We start from the raw sequence: 19,038 nt of genomic DNA on the forward strand, positions 1-19,038 counted from the left end.
TGGAGATAAAGTAGACGTTGAAAAAGTTGCTCTATTTGTTGAAGATTCGAAGTGAGATTCGATTGTGGAGGCAGTGGAAGTGGAAGCGCGTGCGGGATCATCTGCTGGTATTACGATGATTGCGAGGTAGCGCGGGGCTGGGGGGTTACTCCATACTGACGAAAAACGAACGAACGATAGCTGTCGTGCAATCACCACGTTTAATACAACGAGATACAGCTGTGGCTTGCGCTGCAGCACTCCGAATGTTAGTTTTTCGTCATACACAGTGACCCTCTGGTTCCTGTTGGTTGATCAACGAGTTTATGTCTACTTACACACAATGTTCAACAATACCCTCTCATAGTTTTTCAAATTGCCTTTGAGGATTTTTTATGGTTAGCAAATGTTTGCCGTAAATCATTGAAAAGTACCTAATATGTGTCTATAGTTTTAGTGTAGGTATATATTTTTTGATAAACGATAAAATTATGTACGAAATTAATAACGCTTAAACAAGTAATTAATTTCATCAATGATTTCATTGTGGATTTACTTTATTCTATAATTATTCTAATACAACAAATGTTACTGAACTAAATTAAAGGCGCTTAAAAGATAACCGACTGAACATTTCAATTAAATTCTAAAGGTCCATTACAATCTTCATTAATTTCAATAAAACTCTTAATGACCAACGAGGTAAGTAAATCAATTAACAAGAGTGGGTAACCTCAGTACAACCAGTCTTTATAAAACTGAATCATTTATTATAAACATTTATCAGAGTGACATAGATACGTTACTACGCTCTATAATTAATGATAAATGCATTAGTTGGAACTTTCTAGTAAGTAGATTGGAGAAGGTGATTTGATCAAAGAAAGCTAATAATTCAGTGACTATATTGGGAGCGAGAGTTTAATATGTATCAATAGGATCGAAATCAATTAAATACATAAATAAGAGGTTCAATTTGAATTGGCATAACCTTAGGGTTAAAGGGATGTGGTTTTTATGAGGTATCCTTGTCTCGTTCTAGCTTAAAGCTGTCGATATGTTTGGTCCCCCTCGCCACCGCGGGCGCCGCGCGCGCCGGTTGGCCGCCGCCGTGTCACTCAGTTGCGCATGCGCGGCCGCGCCGGGAAGATCCCGTTCGGATTTCAAATGCTTTCGCTCCGATTCTATCCATTTTCCTATGCGGCCAGCGCGATCTAATACGAAAATGAGTTTGACAACAATGTCGTGTGTTTTGGGATCCTGAATGGAAGTTTCGGAAATGTGAATTTCCTTTGTGACGTACCGGCGGATTCACGGTGTGTGAACTGTGATCGCGTGCTCAGTGAGATAAAAGTGCGCTTTTTGTGTTGTGTAGAAAGTGAGTTCATCATAGGATTACAGTGATCTATTAAACAATCGGATTTTCTATGGGACCGTTGGATGTATGGGTAACTTATGCGCTTGTATTTGGCTTGTGGATGAATTCATCATAAAAATAACAAAAAAACCTACCGCTACGACTAGACCACTTTGATAAGCTTTATTAATAAATGCAACACCAAATAAAATAAACAATGTTCAATCGTCAATGGACACAACCTTTTGAGATAAGATTAAAAGCAAATAAAATGGTTTTTACCAATATGTAGTAACTTATTTTCAATTTATAGGTATGAGGTATTATAAATAGTATTCAAACCAATTATCACATTATAGGTATACCTAGCTATATTTTCATCTTAATACCGTTATTGTTATAACCAATAAGCAGTAAGCAGCACCATAAATGCACGCAATTTAACCAGTCACTGCAAACATCAACTTAAATCTATTACTTCACCATTAAAACCGTTTATCTCTTAAGTTTATCATTACTATTAGGTTGATAAAGTTAGCTCGATAAGTATATAAACTTTCATTTTCATATTTACGGGAGCTTCCCTTTACCTGACTACTTTAGTTGGTACAATTATCATTAAATAAGCCTTCAACGATAATGTAGATAACCTTAATGCACCAATTAAAAGTTGTATTATAAAACAATTGACAGTAAGATAACATTCGTAAGATTTTAGCTCAAGCATTTGCCATTGTTTGTGAAGAGGGCAGCATCAAACCAAATATTACACAACATCAGCTTTTCCGGAAACTGACAGCTGCAGTGGGTAATGAACATAATAGAGTATTAACTCTAATGATTTTAAATAGTATCTTTGACCTATCTTGCAAAACAAATATAAAATCGTTTGAACCAACATGTGTAACCAAAGTAACTATAATTCCTGAAATAACTTGTTTAAAATTTGGCGTGAGTTCTCTTAAGCTATTAGATGCTTTACCGTTTAAGGTATAATTCGTTTAACTTGCGCAGTATGGAGAAACTCATGAAAAGCGACGTCGGAGAGCTGAGCCATTGTTTGAGGCAGACAAGCGAAATGTATTAAACTTTTAATTATATACAGAAACACTAAAAACAGAAGCCTTTGTTGTGATAATGGGTAACTAATTGTTGGGTTTCTAATTATCTAATAACGTAATAACATAGAGCTTTAAATTAACTTATAGAAAAACAAAATAAAAGTTAATTTTATCATCTATGCAAGAGTCAAAGAAGACCCAGGCATACAATTTATTAAAAAAATAACTATTAAGTACCCAGTCAGGTCGCTACTAGTACTTATTAAGTTATCCATAAGAACGGCCACAAGAAACATTATGTTACGTGATCGATTGATAGTACAGGCCCCCGAGGTCGATAAATATCACTGAACATGGCAAAAGAAATAAAAACACAATGCCTCTGCTATTGCAAGTTTTACATCGTGATGCGTTAGTATCCGACGTAGCAATGATTGCCCGCATTATGATACTGAGTGATATTAATTTTATTATAAGCAACATCACAATACTCTAAAAGCCACTAAAATTGTTGTCAGTCTAAAGTGACTCATCATGAGTGGTAACTAAGACGGTATTGCGAATATTGAACCTAATTCCTCATGTTTTTCTGTGAAACGTGAAATGATCTTGACTGAAATGCATTAAGGTTGAATATTAAAGGATGCATTGGTAGTATCAGCTGACGAGATGGCTGTGCAGTGGATCGGTCACGTGCAGACCTCATCATCAGCGGGGGCTGGCGGCTGCGGTTTCAATTTCAAGAAAAGATTGCTTTCCTGTAACTATTCTTATAGCGATCACAAGGGAACAATATTCCTTCAATTTCTTGAATGCCAGCAGCTTGCAGGAATTCCGGATATAACGGCTTAAATCATTTTGAGCGCTTCAACTTATACATAATATATATACAAAACTTGAAGAAATTGCTAGCATTCCATAGCCATTCTTCTTGAATATTTTCTAGAAATATCCTAGTCATGTGGGGGCTGGTATTTCACATATCTTCGACCACCTATGCTAACTACTTATCTCTATGAGATTCTTTCATACAATAAAATATTCACAGGGTTTTATTAAGTTTTCACTCAATTGCAATACAACGTTCTTGTCTTTGTAAAATCATAAAAGCCTTCTTTAAGTGTCTATTAAGATTCCTCACCTTTAATGGTTTATGTTTACTTTTTCGTAATCTTTGTATTTTAACTTTTAACACATCCTTTTATTTCTTTATTACGACAGGTATTAACTAAATAATAACTCTTGCGCAGTTCGCAGTACATTCGTTGAATCCTGTGAGTTGCATCAATAAAACCAACTGGTTCTTTAATTGAATCATCTGCATTATAAGTATAATTCACTGCTATAACATTAGTGAGGGAGTTGCAGGACCAACGGTTCTCATTTGTATGCTAATGCTGCGATATGCCGACATGGCGTTCAATGTACTTACAAACAAGGGTTTATTAATATTGCCTCGCCTGATATTTAAGGTCATCCAACGGACTCGGTCGACATAGAGGTGAAAATGAATCAGCTTCGCATGTAGAGAAACAGAAGTAATCTGCATGCATCCATTTGTGAATCATTTTTCATTTTTTTTTTTTATTTATTCATATACGAATTAAAACTTAAAACTAATACACAAACAAACATGCAATTATTACGGTAACATTGTACATCGAGAAAAAATATATATAAAATAAATAACAAATACGAGCAAGTTACAAAGAGGGTAGATTTAAATAAGTTTACATAGTTTACCGATGATCCCACACTAGGCGAACCTGTGTCGTGGCGATCGAGTATTATTCCTATTTGATTGCTATGAACGACAATGTTGGTCACAAGCGGAAGCGATTTTGCATTATTTCATGTGATAAAAAAAAATAAAAATGTACTGTGTAATAAATATTAAGATAGTGACAGTGTGTTAAATAAATATTGTTATAACATAGATATACATATATATCCTTATGAATACATACATAAATACATAAAGCATGCAAAATACAATAGTACACGATAGTTTTATCGCTACGTTTGTATTGTTATGATGGACTCGGTTTGATCATAATTTAGGCTTAGTAACCATTGTTTTACCTTAAGTTTCACTTCGTGTACAGATAATAGTTTTAGAGAACATTCTCTGAATCGAATGAGTATTTTAATTATTTCATTATGCAAAAATATTTCTCCTTTTCTTTTTATTCGTATGCGCTGAACAAACTAAGAACATGTGCAGCCACATAGCTACCGATGTCCTCCGTAAAGCCACGCACAACGGATCGGAATATCCGCATCACATCAATAACAATCGTTTCCACGAAGCGATCACATTGAAAATCAGTAGAAACACCACAAATTGAGAAGCAATCGGCATTCCGCCGGTCGGCTCTAAACAGAGCTGTAGCCTCACTTTTTTCCTCCGGGACAGGTTGTCAGTACTTGCAGGCTTTTATGGGAATATCCTAGTCGAATGTGCAGCGTGCCGAGGCGTGGACACTTTCATCTCTTCTTGTCGCCTGTCGGAACTGGTAGCACCGTTATTGGTAACAAATTGGCGGCGTCCTGGCGGCTCAGCGGCTGCCTCGCTGCACTGTGGTGCCCGCTCCGAGACCACCGAGGTCACTCTATATGACGAAAACCGTAGTATTAAACGTGCCGATTGCACGACAGCTCCCGTTCGTTCGTTTTTCGTCAGTATAGAGTTACCCTCCTGCCTCGCCGAGACCAGTATCGCATCAGGCGGCACGCTGTGGGTCAGACGTCATTTGTCTTCATAGATCTAGTTAGTTTGAGTCCGAGATTGTGTCCGGCGGATTTATGTGCGTAAGTGATAAATAGATTGGGTTTAAATTATCAAAACCGTTACGGTATTATACATTCCTATATATCCTTATGTAAAATGTAATTTCACTACGGCTGTGAAAAGTCTTTACGCTAACTGGATAATAATCTACTTTCTTTGAATTTTTCTAAGCGTATGAAATAAATCCATATATTTTTCCACGGATCTCATTTTATTACTTCTGAGGCACTACAACACACATGCATCGGACATCTATTTCAGTTCGTGCGACTCAAAGGTCTCTACCAAGCCTTCTCGAGGCCTCGTACGTTATAATTATTTATTTATATGGTCTCCTCCGCTGCCAAAGGGAACCATTTTTAAGCATACAGAGACAGGTCGCCTGCAGCGGGTCATTAAGTGCCAGGGGGGTTACTCTATACTGACGAAAAACGAACGAACGGGGGCTGTCGTGAAATCGGCACGTTTAATGCCACGAGATACGAGTAGAGTCGGGACTCGCGCAGTAGCGCTCCGAAACTTACCCCCTTATTCATAGAAAAGTTATAGGACGTTTTAGCTATTGAACTGTTTAGACCCTCTCTAACTCAGATAAAAATGATCTTTGACATAAGGAGGTTATTTTTTCGTCATATAGAGTAGCCCCCTGGGCCGGCCCGCACCGCGCCGCCGCCGCCGCCGCCCGCGGCTCCCGACCGCGTTTTGCTGGAATGCTAATTGTTTTTTAATGAGATAGGCTTCTGGATAACCGCTGATTATTAGGTGGATGTCGGCTGCGTTATCGTGTGGAAATCGTCGATGTCTATTATGCTTGAAGGATGTGTTATTTGTCCTGGGAACATCTTGATTCCATGCGCCAACGACATCGCACTGACATGTAAAACGCTCAGTGGATCAAACAAGATGATATTTAAAAAGATGTGCGATGTTCCACGATGCAACGTCCTGTAGACAAGCATCAACTTTTTGACCGTTACATCGATATAAAACACAGAAGCTCTATTAAAGGATCCACACACGCACCCTAAAACAGCAATTTTCAAGGAGCTCAGCTCATTAAAGATTCTTCCGTGAGCTCAAAACTCGTGGAAGCCCGCAGCAGCATTAAAATCCCACATTATTTTTTAAACCGCCAGCCCCGAGGCCGTAGCAAATTGTTTGAAAAATGACCAAACCCCTCAGTCTATCTCTTTTCCCCAGCCATATTTCGGCGGTGGGTGAAAGAGATGGCTATGGTATCGGTAATGGCAGTTTTTAACGCGCTTTCGGTTCATTTGCATGGGTCTGCGTATGCGCATTTTGTGTAGCGAAGTGCTTTATAACTAGTATAGTCATAACGGTTTGATAACCTGTTCCTAGTATAATGTAGGTCGATTATGTGGTTTCATATTTTTAAATCTGCTTGGTTATAATATCTGCCTTCATTATCAAATGTTAAACCGAAGAATTTTATTTGCAGTTGTTAATAAAGATGATTATGAAATGAAAATGTTACCGATAAAGATGTGTAAGGAATTAATTTGGATATTATTTATAGCTCACTATAAAAAGAAATATTACGATGGTAGTTAAAAAAACATCGTTATTTTAAGGCAATAACTTCTGTTATTTTGGCCATAACGGCCTTTACCCTGTAATAATAACGAACCAGGAAATGGCAATAAACAACAATGTTTGCTTTACCGCGGACTAGAATTAACAGAAGCTCTTTGTATCGAGAACAATCAACCACAAATCATGTTAGACCCCTAATTGTAGACGATCTAGACCTACAATAGTGATGTGCCGGTCATCTCGCAAGCGGGTCGATAATATCGATAATTACAGTGCAGACCCGCCACTTGATTCATCGGCGCAATTAGTGTTGTGCTCGGTAAATATACTTATCGATAAATTTGCGCGAAGAATTAAAGTTATTATTAGAAATCGTAAAACTCGAGTTGTTGTTAGAAACAACCATACACTTGTCAGAAACTGCAGTGATTTAAGGATGAAAACTCTACCTTTTATTTTGAATCAGGGCGCAATCAACCGAAGACGCCTTCCCGCCAACACAAAACAAACTGCAGGCATTAAAACGAACCTACGATATTAACAGTAAATCACGAACTAAATGAAGAAAGCTAACTAAAAATTACTAAAGAAAATACAGAGAAACCACAGACCTAAGATTAAGTAGAGGCGAGCGAAATAAGCAGCACGGTACAGCGCGTAATAATAGCGGAACAAAGTATTACAGCAATCTCTGTAAGAGCAATTTCTTGGCAAAATATAAGTTAGCTAGATTTATCTTAGCTCTATGTGCGCAACAGATTGCACTCTTTGAGATTAGATGTGGTGTGGAGGCTATTAGTTTAGTGTGCAGGTGCCTCCATACTGTCTGGTGTCTTGCTATTGGGGAAGTTACGGAAAGAAACATCTGGCTTAGTTGGTGTTTTAGATCAAATTTCTTTACCCAACACGTATAACCTCCAATATCTATACTCTACAATATATCTACTAGTAACATAGGCCTTACAAAATAGACCTTCATATTTGTACAGACAGGCTATACTCCTCAGCATTATCAGTATTCTCGAGCAGTAAACCCATTGAAGTTTATTGGCTCTCGGAGGGTTGTCATTAGCAGGTTATAATTATAAAGTGTACAGAGCCGGGTGGGCGACTGTTGAAATAAAACCTCAAAGTAATATGAAATAAATAAACTTCGGAGCGGACGGTAGTCGTGTCCGTGCCTAATGAAGTGGTCTAAGTTGTTGCAGTAGAATTTATAAAGGTTACAACTTATAATTTAGTAGAAATATGAATAAGTACATAAATAACACAAGTCAAATACAAGTAGCATTCAATACCGACCGTTTTATGGACGATTTCAGGAGATAAATTAAGTGAATAAAGAACAGAAATAAACCATAATTAAAAAAATTAAAAAACCGACTTCAAAAAACCACTAAAATGTAAGAAATAATTTAAGGTTTACACAAATTCTACTCGTATGAGACAGTACAAATATACCTAAGCAGGAACTGTTCTTTTTTGATGTTGGTGCGGTGACAAAGTAATCTGAAGAAATATGGCACCAACTTCAAAAAAGAACAGTTCCTGCTTAGGTATATTTGTACTGTCTCATACGAGTAGAATTTGTGTAAACCTTAAATTATTTCTTACATTTTAGTGGTTTTTTGAAGTCGGTTTTTTAATTTTTTTAATTATTATTTTATTTAATAGTTTTTAGTTTATTTGTAATAATTTTCAATCAAAAGTAAGGTGCAAATGATACCAAAAAGTCCTACTAATCAATACGAATCATTCAAGCCTAAACACGAAGTAGTTGCTATATACCGTTGAGGAGTTCCCCTGACTGCCTTCCGTTTCCATCATCAGATCAGCTCAAGGTCACCATCATATTTTTTTGTTATAAGAACTATATTTAAGTTCTTAATTTCATTAGAATCGGTTAATATGTGCCCAAAATGGAAATTCATACCCTGTTTTTACCCCTTTACCCACCCTTGGGGGTGAGATAAAATTCTGAAAAAAAAATGGGACCACCTGGGAGCTCAACCCAATACAACAAAAAAAGAATTTTCAAAATCGGTTCATAAACGGCGGAGTAATCGGTGAACATACATAAAAAAAAATATAAAAAAAAAAAAAAAGATCCCGACGAATTGAGAACCTCCTCCTTTTTTTGAAGTCGGTTAAAAATGACGACAACGGCAACGACGACGGCCACGCGGCACGTGAAGACCTCCAACTCGGCCAACATCATGATGTGCAAGCAGTGGTGGCGCGTGTGCTGGCTGCACGGAGACCAAGAGAAGTACTACCGACAGCTCTACGGGAGGAGAAAAATGACGCACACCAACACCATCAACTTCGATCTGACAGACACCAAGCGATCTGGGGCGCGGATAACGGAACTTACCGACGATTTTCTCGATCAAAATAATACACCAACAGCACCGGCAGACATAGAGCCCGCTCCAGATGAAATAGATAAGCCGAAATTAAAGAAAACAACAGTTACTTTCGGCGTCGAATCCGAGCCAATTTACGGCTTCAACGAGTTCCAAAGCAGCTGGCAGAGAGACCAAAGAAGACAGCCCATACAAAGAGACTACGAGGACATTATAAACTCGACAAACCTCGACGACATTTGGGGATCTAGTTTAAACGCAGACAATATTAAAAGTATGTTAGAAAACGGGTTGCCCTTAGCAGAAAATTTGGGCAGCTCGCGATCGAGACCTGAAATCTTAGACTCCAAAGAGCAGATCCACAAGAACGGCAATACATTCGGCAAGACTTCGAAGATGGTGTGTCGGACGAGGAAAGGGGCGATTGTGACTGAAGAGACGGATATCTCGACGGACGGGAGGACGACGGCGGCGCTGAAGTTCCAGCGCTCCTCGGTGCAGTCGGGGCCCAACCGAGGGCTGGTGCCGCACGGGGACCGTGAGCTGGCGGGGGCGGGGGGCCGGGGGCCGGGGGCGCGGCGCTGCGCGGGGGACCGCCTCACCACCACCACCACCACGCTCGTCACCGTCACGCAGACTGCAGTCACCGAGTGCAATGCGTGAGTACCTATTATTGAAATTTTTATTGACTTTCGAGCAACCTCTGGTGATTCGGGGATTAGAGGTATAAAGTTTTTAGAAAAAAAAATAACTTAGGTATTAAACCAGCTTTTCTTCGTACTTACGAAGAAGCTCGTACAAGTAAGGTGCAGAAAAACCTGACCCCTCTCAGAAGCATTGTCAGGTTTCTCTGCACCTGACCGTACCTTCGAAAAATAGATTTGTAAAAGCGTTAAAGATTTTTGTGATAAAACTCATGAATCAAACGATGTTGACTTTCTGATGTGCACATAAAGTTGTGTTTTACAAGCTACAATAAACAATAAAACTTGACGACTCCTAAAAATGCTATAAAACATAAATGTTACTATAACATATTTACACGTAACTTGAGGTAACACATAATCGAGTAGTAAAACTCCGAATAATAACTTCCACGCACTAAGTTAAAAACTTGAACATAAAGCACACCATTTCACAGATAATGGAATTAAAATGGTTATTAGGGCCAATGACAGTGGTTTGAGAGCCTAATGTATTACGTTATTCGTTATGGTCGTTTCATGGACATAAAAAATGTATATACCTACTATATCCTATATAACGAGTATAGGGAGATTAGGGAGTAAAGTGCACAAAGGTACTCTATATCGATTGATGATATAAAGTGCACGTAGATACTCTATATTTTGACTGTATCTGGCTGAAAAGAAACGACTCCTTAGCCATAAAAAAGTAAACACAAGGTCAGAGGAAGCATTTCCAGGGAACGTTTCGCGCCGTGAGCCAAATGGCTCTAATCCAACAGGTCCACATCAATAAATAGTGCAGCAACTTGTTTCTCTCGATATGGACTCGAGTGCACTCATACTTCGACACCACAGTAAGACGTGATTCGCTTACTGATGTTATCGTTTATCATTATCACTGAACTCTAGTAGAAAATCTAGATGATAGTCTTTACATGTTTTGTAATTCCTATTTCGGCAAAGGCTGATAAACGTTGTCTTTGACATTCTTCAAAAATGTCGAAACTTTGAATTAACTTTTTGCAGACATCCGGTAGTTTTTTTTTTCGATTTCCACGTGTAGTAATTTTCGTGTGCAGCTTTTGTTGGACGCATGCGACCCGCAACCAGTCTGCAGGGCCAGGAGGGTCACTCCATACTGACGAAAAACGAATGAACGAAACCGTCGTGCAATCGGCATGTTTTACAACCAACGAGTCATTGCTCGCTCAACAGCACTCAGAAACTTTGTTTTTCTTCATATAGAGTGACCCCCCAGACGCCGACCAATAATAATGATACTTCGTGGAACGTGTGGTTTTGTTATTATTCAAAGTTATTAAGTGTTTCCGAGGAATGTGCTGCAAGTACACGCTTTCCAGGACAGGAAACACAAAATATGCTGACCAATTTTATTTCAGTATCTATTAAAAGTTTTGTAATAAAATACTGGATGATTTAGTTAATATACAACCCGATTTAGCATATAGTCCGCTACATAGACCTGAAAATTTATAGATAGTATAACAAACCTACTTTCTTTATTTAGTTCGGCGCCACTATCTTTACGAAAATCAAATCGTGGTCTGATTTTGAAAGTCACTTTGTAAAGTTAACTCTTCTGTCCGTGTACAAAGTAATGATTGTCAGTTAATCCGATGGCACACAGTAGCGCGGGAAGATAACATCGTCTTGTCTGTGGTCGCTTCGACGCCATGTTGATTTTTTGTTTTTTTTTTTTTATTGCATTTAAAATCGATAAAGCGCGGGACTTGCTCAGGAACATCGATGCATATGAGCATGTGACAATGAATCTTCAAGACGTAACGTAAGCTTTTGGCGTTTTGTAATCAAGTAGGTACCACGCATATTGAAATCGTTCAGTAGATCGGATGTTCCAGGGGTTAATTAAATACAATAATAGTAAATTTGTTGCTCTGTAAGTAGAGTTTCGAGGTCAGTTAGTAAATTGTTTTAATATTAACAGGTGTGAATACAGGTTGGTAGTAGACATACACACAGAGAGAGACGAAGTGGTTGCTTTTGTAAGAGCTCACCACATCCTTCCTCTGTGTCGACCAAACTTTCAGTTCCTGTGCAAAAAGACTTTGTTTTAATTTATCACTTTTTGTGAGCGAAACAGGCTATGCAATTACAATTATTATTATCTATCGCAGAACTAAATAGTTTCTAATTTTGCATTCGTGATATTTGGTGTTTAGAAATTTGTACAATGGCAGCTCTTTTATTTATGTTTCCTGTTTAGAATAAATCAAAATATTCCACAAAAAAATCTACCGCATTAAGGGCCCGTACAGGGTGACGTGCCGCGCCAATTTTGGGTTTTCAATGCTCTTCACACAGCACACGCAGTGACACGCACACATGTAAGTTTGCACAGTGGGTCGATAAACTTTTACTCGCCAACTTTATTGACAATTATGTTCAAGTACATTTTGGGTGATTTTAGGGTAAGTAAGTATAATTCTTACTTACACTGGTAGGCACCAGGAAAGAGTAGAAATTAATAGGGGTGCCACTTTACTCTATACTCGGAATCCGATTAGCTTTCTCTAACAAATGTGGTATTTACTTGTAGAAAGGTAACTAAAAGTATTAAAGTGTAGATAATAAGTTTCGGGCATCCTCCAGCCAACTGAACCCCGACGACAAAGCAAAGTAAATACATAGTGTCGCAAAAGGGCTATACTAAGCCAAAAGGGGATGACTCAAGGGGTCATTCTGAACAACTTTTGTTCTACGAGATTTGCAAATTCGCGAAAAAAAATATTCGTTTTCCATGGTAAATAGTCACATGTCCAACATAGTTTCTATGAAAAAGGTTTTTTTTTTGTTAATTTCCAAAACTCGTAGAGCAATGAAGATGTTCAGAATGACCCCCTGTCTTACTCCTGTTTACCCGACTGCCGAAGGAGGAGGGTAATGTTTTTTGATTGTATGTATGTATATATGTATGTTTGTCTGTTTCTTTGTTCCCTCCTGTAGCCTAAACGGCTTGATAGATTTTGATGTATGAGGTATTGTTAGAAGCGTATTGATGGCGCGATGGCTATAGGCTATGTGACGTTCCATTAAAATGTACATAGCGCCCTCTTGAGGACATAACGTGATGATCGAAAAAATAATAATTCAACTTTGCCGTGTAAGGTATCAAATGAAAGGACTTGATTTTCACATTACAAAAATATGCATATTGAAGGTATTTAAATAACAACACCAAAATTATTGAAATAAAAAATGATCATGAACTACCTACCGACGTAAAATTTCATAAAATAAAAACAACTAAAAAGTTACAAATAAAAAAATACAATTATAAAAAACTAAAAACCTGACTGTACGCTAAAAACATGAAAACGAGTCCCAATGTTAATGGAAAGTATCGCAGGCGGGGACCAACTTGACCGCCACTCAAGGCCGTTTTCTAAGTAACATTCAGATAAATGGTGAACCCTCTGCTGGTATAATTTGTTTATATACCGCTTTTTCAATACCTGTAAGTACATTTTTTGGCAGCATAATATTTTACTTAATTTTAGGGTTTCGAACGTCAAAAGAAAAAAAGCAACCGTTATAGGATCTCTTTGTTGTCCGTCTGTCTGACTGACTGTCTGTCACCGCCCTTTTTCTCAGAAACGGGTAAAGCCGAATTTCGACCACGGCGGCCAATCTCAATTGAGATCAGCCAACTACGCAGGAGTTGATTATAGTGCCCAAGTGTGTGCGCAGTACACAGGAGCACTCTCTGTTCCATCACTCTCATAGCCCAATGGGACGGATTGACCGACACGACTGGAGAGAGCTAGGCGCAGGACCGACTGCTTTACATGCCCATCCGACAGCATGGATCGTTTCACTGTTTCGGACATCAGGTGATCAGCCTTCTATGTCCTAACCAAACTTAGAACCACAATTTAGAAACACAAATTGATGGTCCCACCCGGGAATCGAACCCGGGACCTCTGGGTCATGAAGCGAAGCTTCTACCACTAGACCACAGAGGCAGAAACGGGTAAAGATATCAAGCTTATATTTCGCATAGATGGGGAGTACCCCAAAAAAATATTATGGTATTCCCTGTCCCACACAAGTAAATTGGGGCTTATATTTTTTCCAGTTATTTTGATGTGTATCCTTTTTTTTTCTTTGTTGTTTTGTATAAGTATGTGTTTCTTTTCTTTAAATCTGTATTTTTTTGTTGTTGCTGTCTATGTGTCGAAAAAATGTATCTTTATCTTCAAATCACGCCATCTATCGTTTGTTTTTTTTGTGGCTACTGTCTATAGAAGAAATTCCGTCATTGACAATTTTACGTTACGAATTTATTTTTATTTATTTTATTTTTATTTTTACATTTTCGTGGAGAATCAACAGCATTTTGTTAATAAATAATTATTACTTATGAACACATAACAACTTGATGCCATTAACAGAATGAACTTAGTAAACCCAGTAAACCTAACACATCCAGAGGAAAAACAAAATCTCTTTCTCTCTCTCTGAAAAATATACTTAATAGCCCAAACTCGATGCTTTTAGCTATTAACATCTTTGAAATAAAATTGAGCCACCACCGTGTTACTGCCCTCATCAGATCCTCACGAGACCATACCTCCACCAGCACCATGCGACTGTATTTTTGATCCTTAACCTGCGTATTGTCATCACTTAGATCCATTCGCTATATTCCTGCTCCTCATCAGACTTTTACGAGACTGTAATGTCACGAGAATATTACCCACTATATAATTTAATGTATTGAATATACTAAAAAAATTATGCTTCCTCAATTTCAAATCAAATTATGTTGGTGTCATAAAAGTTGAAAAAGTGCAATGACAACCAATGTGCAGTGATTTTGTATCTGTACACGAAAAGATCGCGAGCTGTCAGTGCTGCCTAAACCGACGTGACCCTTCTTTGGAGGCCAGCGGCCGACTGAGTCAAACGTCGCTTGTGTTTATGATTTTATAACACAGAAAGCCGCCATAGATATTTGTATGAAGATTTGAGGGAAAAAAATTGCTCAAGTTTGGGATTAATTTACACAAAATAAGTGTGTGTTTATTAAAAAACAAGGTATTTAGCGCCTAGTCCAAGCCTTTAACTTTATAATATGATAAAAATCATATGAAAATTCTTAATAATTACGACACAGTTGTTACAATACGGGAGTGTGATTGACTGGTTTTTCTTGATATTCTGAAATTAATTTACAGTTATCCATAATCATTTACTTAAATTCGAATGATTCAGCACCTAGCTAGACTCTTCAACTACCTGTGTGATTTTTTTCAAGGCTGTAGAGCATCATTTACTACATAATTCTATGACAATGCCAACCCTCGATTCCCTATTGCAGACCCTTAATGTCCTCCCAAACAATTTTGACATTATATCAGGACAAATTAGGAAAACATTGACCATAATCTAAAAACATTCCGATAAATTTGCATAAAAACCTTATAAATTGTTCTCCGACACCACTTAGGTCATTTTCGAACGAAAACATGTCATCTTCTATTAATTATTCTGAAGAACAAATAATGAATTGGTAAATTATGCTAATATCATCTGCACACAATCACTACAAACATTGCTAGTCATGTGAAACAGCAGGTTTGGACAAAGGCATTGAATAAGAGGACAGGTTGTAGGTTAAATAGAACCTCTAGAACCAATGTTTGACTGCCCACTTTAGAATACTTTTGACCAATTGTTTTTTTGTTGTTCCCTGAAGTGAGTACATAAAAGCGTAATTGATTCAGATGTTACTTAATTCGGTTGTTTTATTCGTCGTAATGTAGGTATGCAAGTCCAATACTTTTCCCTGGAATGACGATAAATCACTAAGGTGAATTAGGTACTTCGAGAAAATTAGCACCATATTCTGATCGAGATAAAAAATAATTACCTACTTAAGTATATAATGTTTCTGCTTCCCAGATCCTCAGCTCCGGTTGTCCTAAAACTATAAAATGCTAAGAGAAAGTGTCGACTTCTGCAAACAACTCATTGTCAACTTCACGTGATTCTCAACTATAATTTAGCTGAAGTGTTTATTCGCTATTGAATACTTTTTAACGACTCCTTAGTCGTAGAAATGAGGTTCTTTTATGCATTTTCTTGGCTTTGTTTGAAGAAGCTCGCGGCAGCGAACAGCTTACAATCGCTTGTTTTAGTAACTGTAAGGTGTGATGTATAAAATAATATATGAATACGAATTGATTTATTACCAAAATTTGACCTATAAGCCGATGTGAATTAATTATGGTTAAGAATTTTGTTTATTTTACATTGCTTTCACAGTAATGCTATGCAAAATACTAGCTAGGTACCTACCTACATCTTCTCATAAGATAACATCGTAATACCAATAGAACAAGCAATATTCTTCATCTTTAGATGATTCAAATGGCCAACAAAAAAGTTAGAATGACTTGGTCAAAACTGCATTATACAACAACGACTTAAGACAAACGGTAAATTATTAAGATATAATTATGTTATTTTTATTTATATGCTATAAAAACAGAACTATCATAGCTACATCGTAAAATTGGCCACTAGCTTCAGCTACAGAATCAACAATAAAATCAAATTACTTTTAAGACTTTTTACGATGTTTCTTGTTCGCTATTCTACATGAGGTTGTGTGTGCTGCACATCTATCGTAGTTGCCTTCCCGGCATTAATTATTAAAATAATCTTTTATTTTGTTATTAGGGCATAAGGAAACATTTGCATAAGTACCAAGGTACAGAGTTTGTCATTTGATGTAGAAAAATAGGTTTTATACATTATACTACAAAAAGTTTGCGTTTAATAAGCTTGGTCTTTTAGCTAAAGCTTCAGACGTGGATGTAATTTTATGATTAGTATTGTATTTTTATATTATTTGGAGAGATATTAAACCCGCCGATGTCTTTATTTACATTTATATACAGAATAGCGCGGTAGTTATCAGATGTAGTAAATGCTCCGTTATTTTCCACCGGATTGAAATACGCTTGCTAATTAAGTCGTAAACCCAAATTTCTTTGCCAAGTAGTGGAGAATGCAAACGACATTATAAAACAAGACTTTTACGAGTTTGGAAATGATATAGTTATCTTCGATTGGTTCAAGATTCGCTCAACGAAGATGAAAAGCAAACAAACTCCCCGCTACGGTGATCTACTTGTATGAGTACCTGAATTAAGTTTTTAATATTCATAATTGTTCGAGAAGCACATATCTATATAAACAATAGGTGTCGTTTAATAATAGGGTAACGTAACGTACCTAGGGACATTTTCGACTACCCCAACTTTGAGTGAAGCTATCGCAGCGTACAACTAAGATATTAATGTGAAATTTTCTTTGTTCGGTAGGATATATAATCTATTATCACTAGTATTTGTGCTTAAGCTTTAGTGTGGCCAGATTTTATAAAATTAAGATAAAAGTAAAAATGCTTGTTTTGACCCAATGTACGTTACACGTTTGTACCTTGGGACACTGTTTCCTATAGCTTTGTACTATGGAAAATGCAAACTTCTAAATAACGCCTTATATCTCTGTTCTTATTGATTTACTGCATCTCTCTTCTGTCTAGTTTCACTCTGGCACTAATAAGAATAGCGATATAAGGCGTTATTTAGATGTTTGCATTTTCCATAGTACAAAGCCATAGGAAACAGTGTCCCAAGGTACAAATTTGATCGTGTCCCAAGGTACAAAAAAGCAATATTTAACCAAAATTTAAATATCTTTATTTTTAATTTAGGAATCTTTCAGATAATTGCTATGTCATAAAATTGAATAACTGAAAAGTTATACGTGACATCCATGTCTTTATTTTGAGCATGCCTCAATGAGATAAAGCAACACAAAAAACTATACAAAAGCTACTTTTGACTCCAGAAAATTTCATATTGTCTTCACCACACACTCGATGCTGGTATGATCACGAGACTCACTAGTTTTGCCAAGCGAGTAAAATACTATGCCTAGGGTAGAATTTGAATGTGTTTATTTAGCCGGTTTTTAAAATACAATCAATGTCCCGAGGTACAAGCGTCCCAAGGTACGTTACGTTACCCTACATAATTAAATTATGATTTAATAGTTACTTCTTAGCATATCGGTTGAAAGGTATCTAAAGTAATTGTAAGTCGTTAACTGCATAGGCTATGCCAAACGAACCTAAGTTCCTACTTATGGTAAAGTTTATTAATATGAAAATTACATTAGCATCTACAAAGACTTTAATATAAAACATAACAATGTGTAGTTAGTGCACCATTATTATGCCGTACTTCCACTCTCATGTACATAGTCACGTCATGATACAACATGCGTAATGTGAATGATCTCGCCGTGAGATAAATGTGAGCCCTCGTCATTCAGAAGCGCCCCCTACTATTATTTACTACTACTTAATAAATTTTTACTCTCATATGCATAATAATTCTAAAATTATCAGCCAGCAGTGTCTGAGCAAATTCAAAATGACTGAAATTTTTATTTATTTTTTTAGAACGATGTTTTACTGAACAGTTTATAGACACTAGGGACGGCGCCTTGGTCAAATGTCCCAACTGTAGTCCAAGATTACTCTCAGTAGCCATGTTACAGTGAACGGTCCATTTCTCTAACAGCGAACTTCCGCCAGAGAGCCTGGAGGGTCACTCTACCATAACAAAAAACGAATGAACGAACGAGCGCTTTCATGCTATCCGTACTCTTATTGCACCGATATAGAGCCGTGGTTATCGCATCAGCGTTCCGGACCTTCATTTTTCGTAAGGTAAAGTGAACCCTTGTCTAATAACTACGTGAAAAGGGCGGGAGGAACCGTCACAGAGGTCTCCGCCATGAAATCTATTCAACATTATTGATATTGAATTATTGATACCGGTCCCAGATACAGCCTGTCGACAGATTTATCACCCGCGGTAGAAGCGGTAAACCAATACACTGGGATTGTATAAAAAGTTATTTTGGTCAGGTATTTATGGTGTTAGAATTGGTAGGCGTAGTTTGTTACGATGATATTTTACGTAACATTTGAATATTGTATTATTCATGGGTTTAGCTTTCTCTGGGCGTTTCTAGCAGACGGATAGGCGCAGTGGTGATTTGTTATTTTGTTTTCGGAGTATGTATAACAGTAGTTTTGATAGGGCAAAGGTTACTATTTAAACAAATTATATAGGTTTGCCAGCAGTGGGTAAGGATGCTACAAAACCACGCAGTT

General features: G+C 37.3%; 1 protein-coding gene across 5 annotated transcripts in view; it reads left to right on the forward strand.

The window, feature by feature from the left end:
* LOC105384052 (protein prickle-like) overlaps positions 1–19,038 on the forward strand; it is a 333,604-nt gene that overhangs the window by 196,894 nt on the left and 117,672 nt on the right. The window contains exons 1-3 of one of the 5 annotated variants that reach the window (XM_048627917.1): positions 1,082–1,427; positions 8,065–8,100; positions 8,893–9,767. The exons of 3 other annotated variants lie outside the window; for them this stretch is intronic. In XM_048627917.1, the coding sequence (XP_048483874.1) occupies positions 8,896–9,767 (872 nt within the window). In that variant the 5' untranslated portion in view covers positions 1,082–1,427; positions 8,065–8,100; positions 8,893–8,895. Of the gene's footprint in view, positions 1–1,081; positions 1,428–8,064; positions 8,101–8,892; positions 9,768–19,038 lie in introns of those variants that run through there. One more of the 5 variants, XM_048627918.1, reaches the window with a different exon arrangement.

The sequence above is a fragment of the Plutella xylostella genome, chromosome 19, assembly GCF_932276165.1.
Source record: "Plutella xylostella chromosome 19, ilPluXylo3.1, whole genome shotgun sequence".
In the NCBI taxonomy this organism is placed as follows: domain Eukaryota; kingdom Metazoa; phylum Arthropoda; class Insecta; order Lepidoptera; family Plutellidae; genus Plutella; species Plutella xylostella.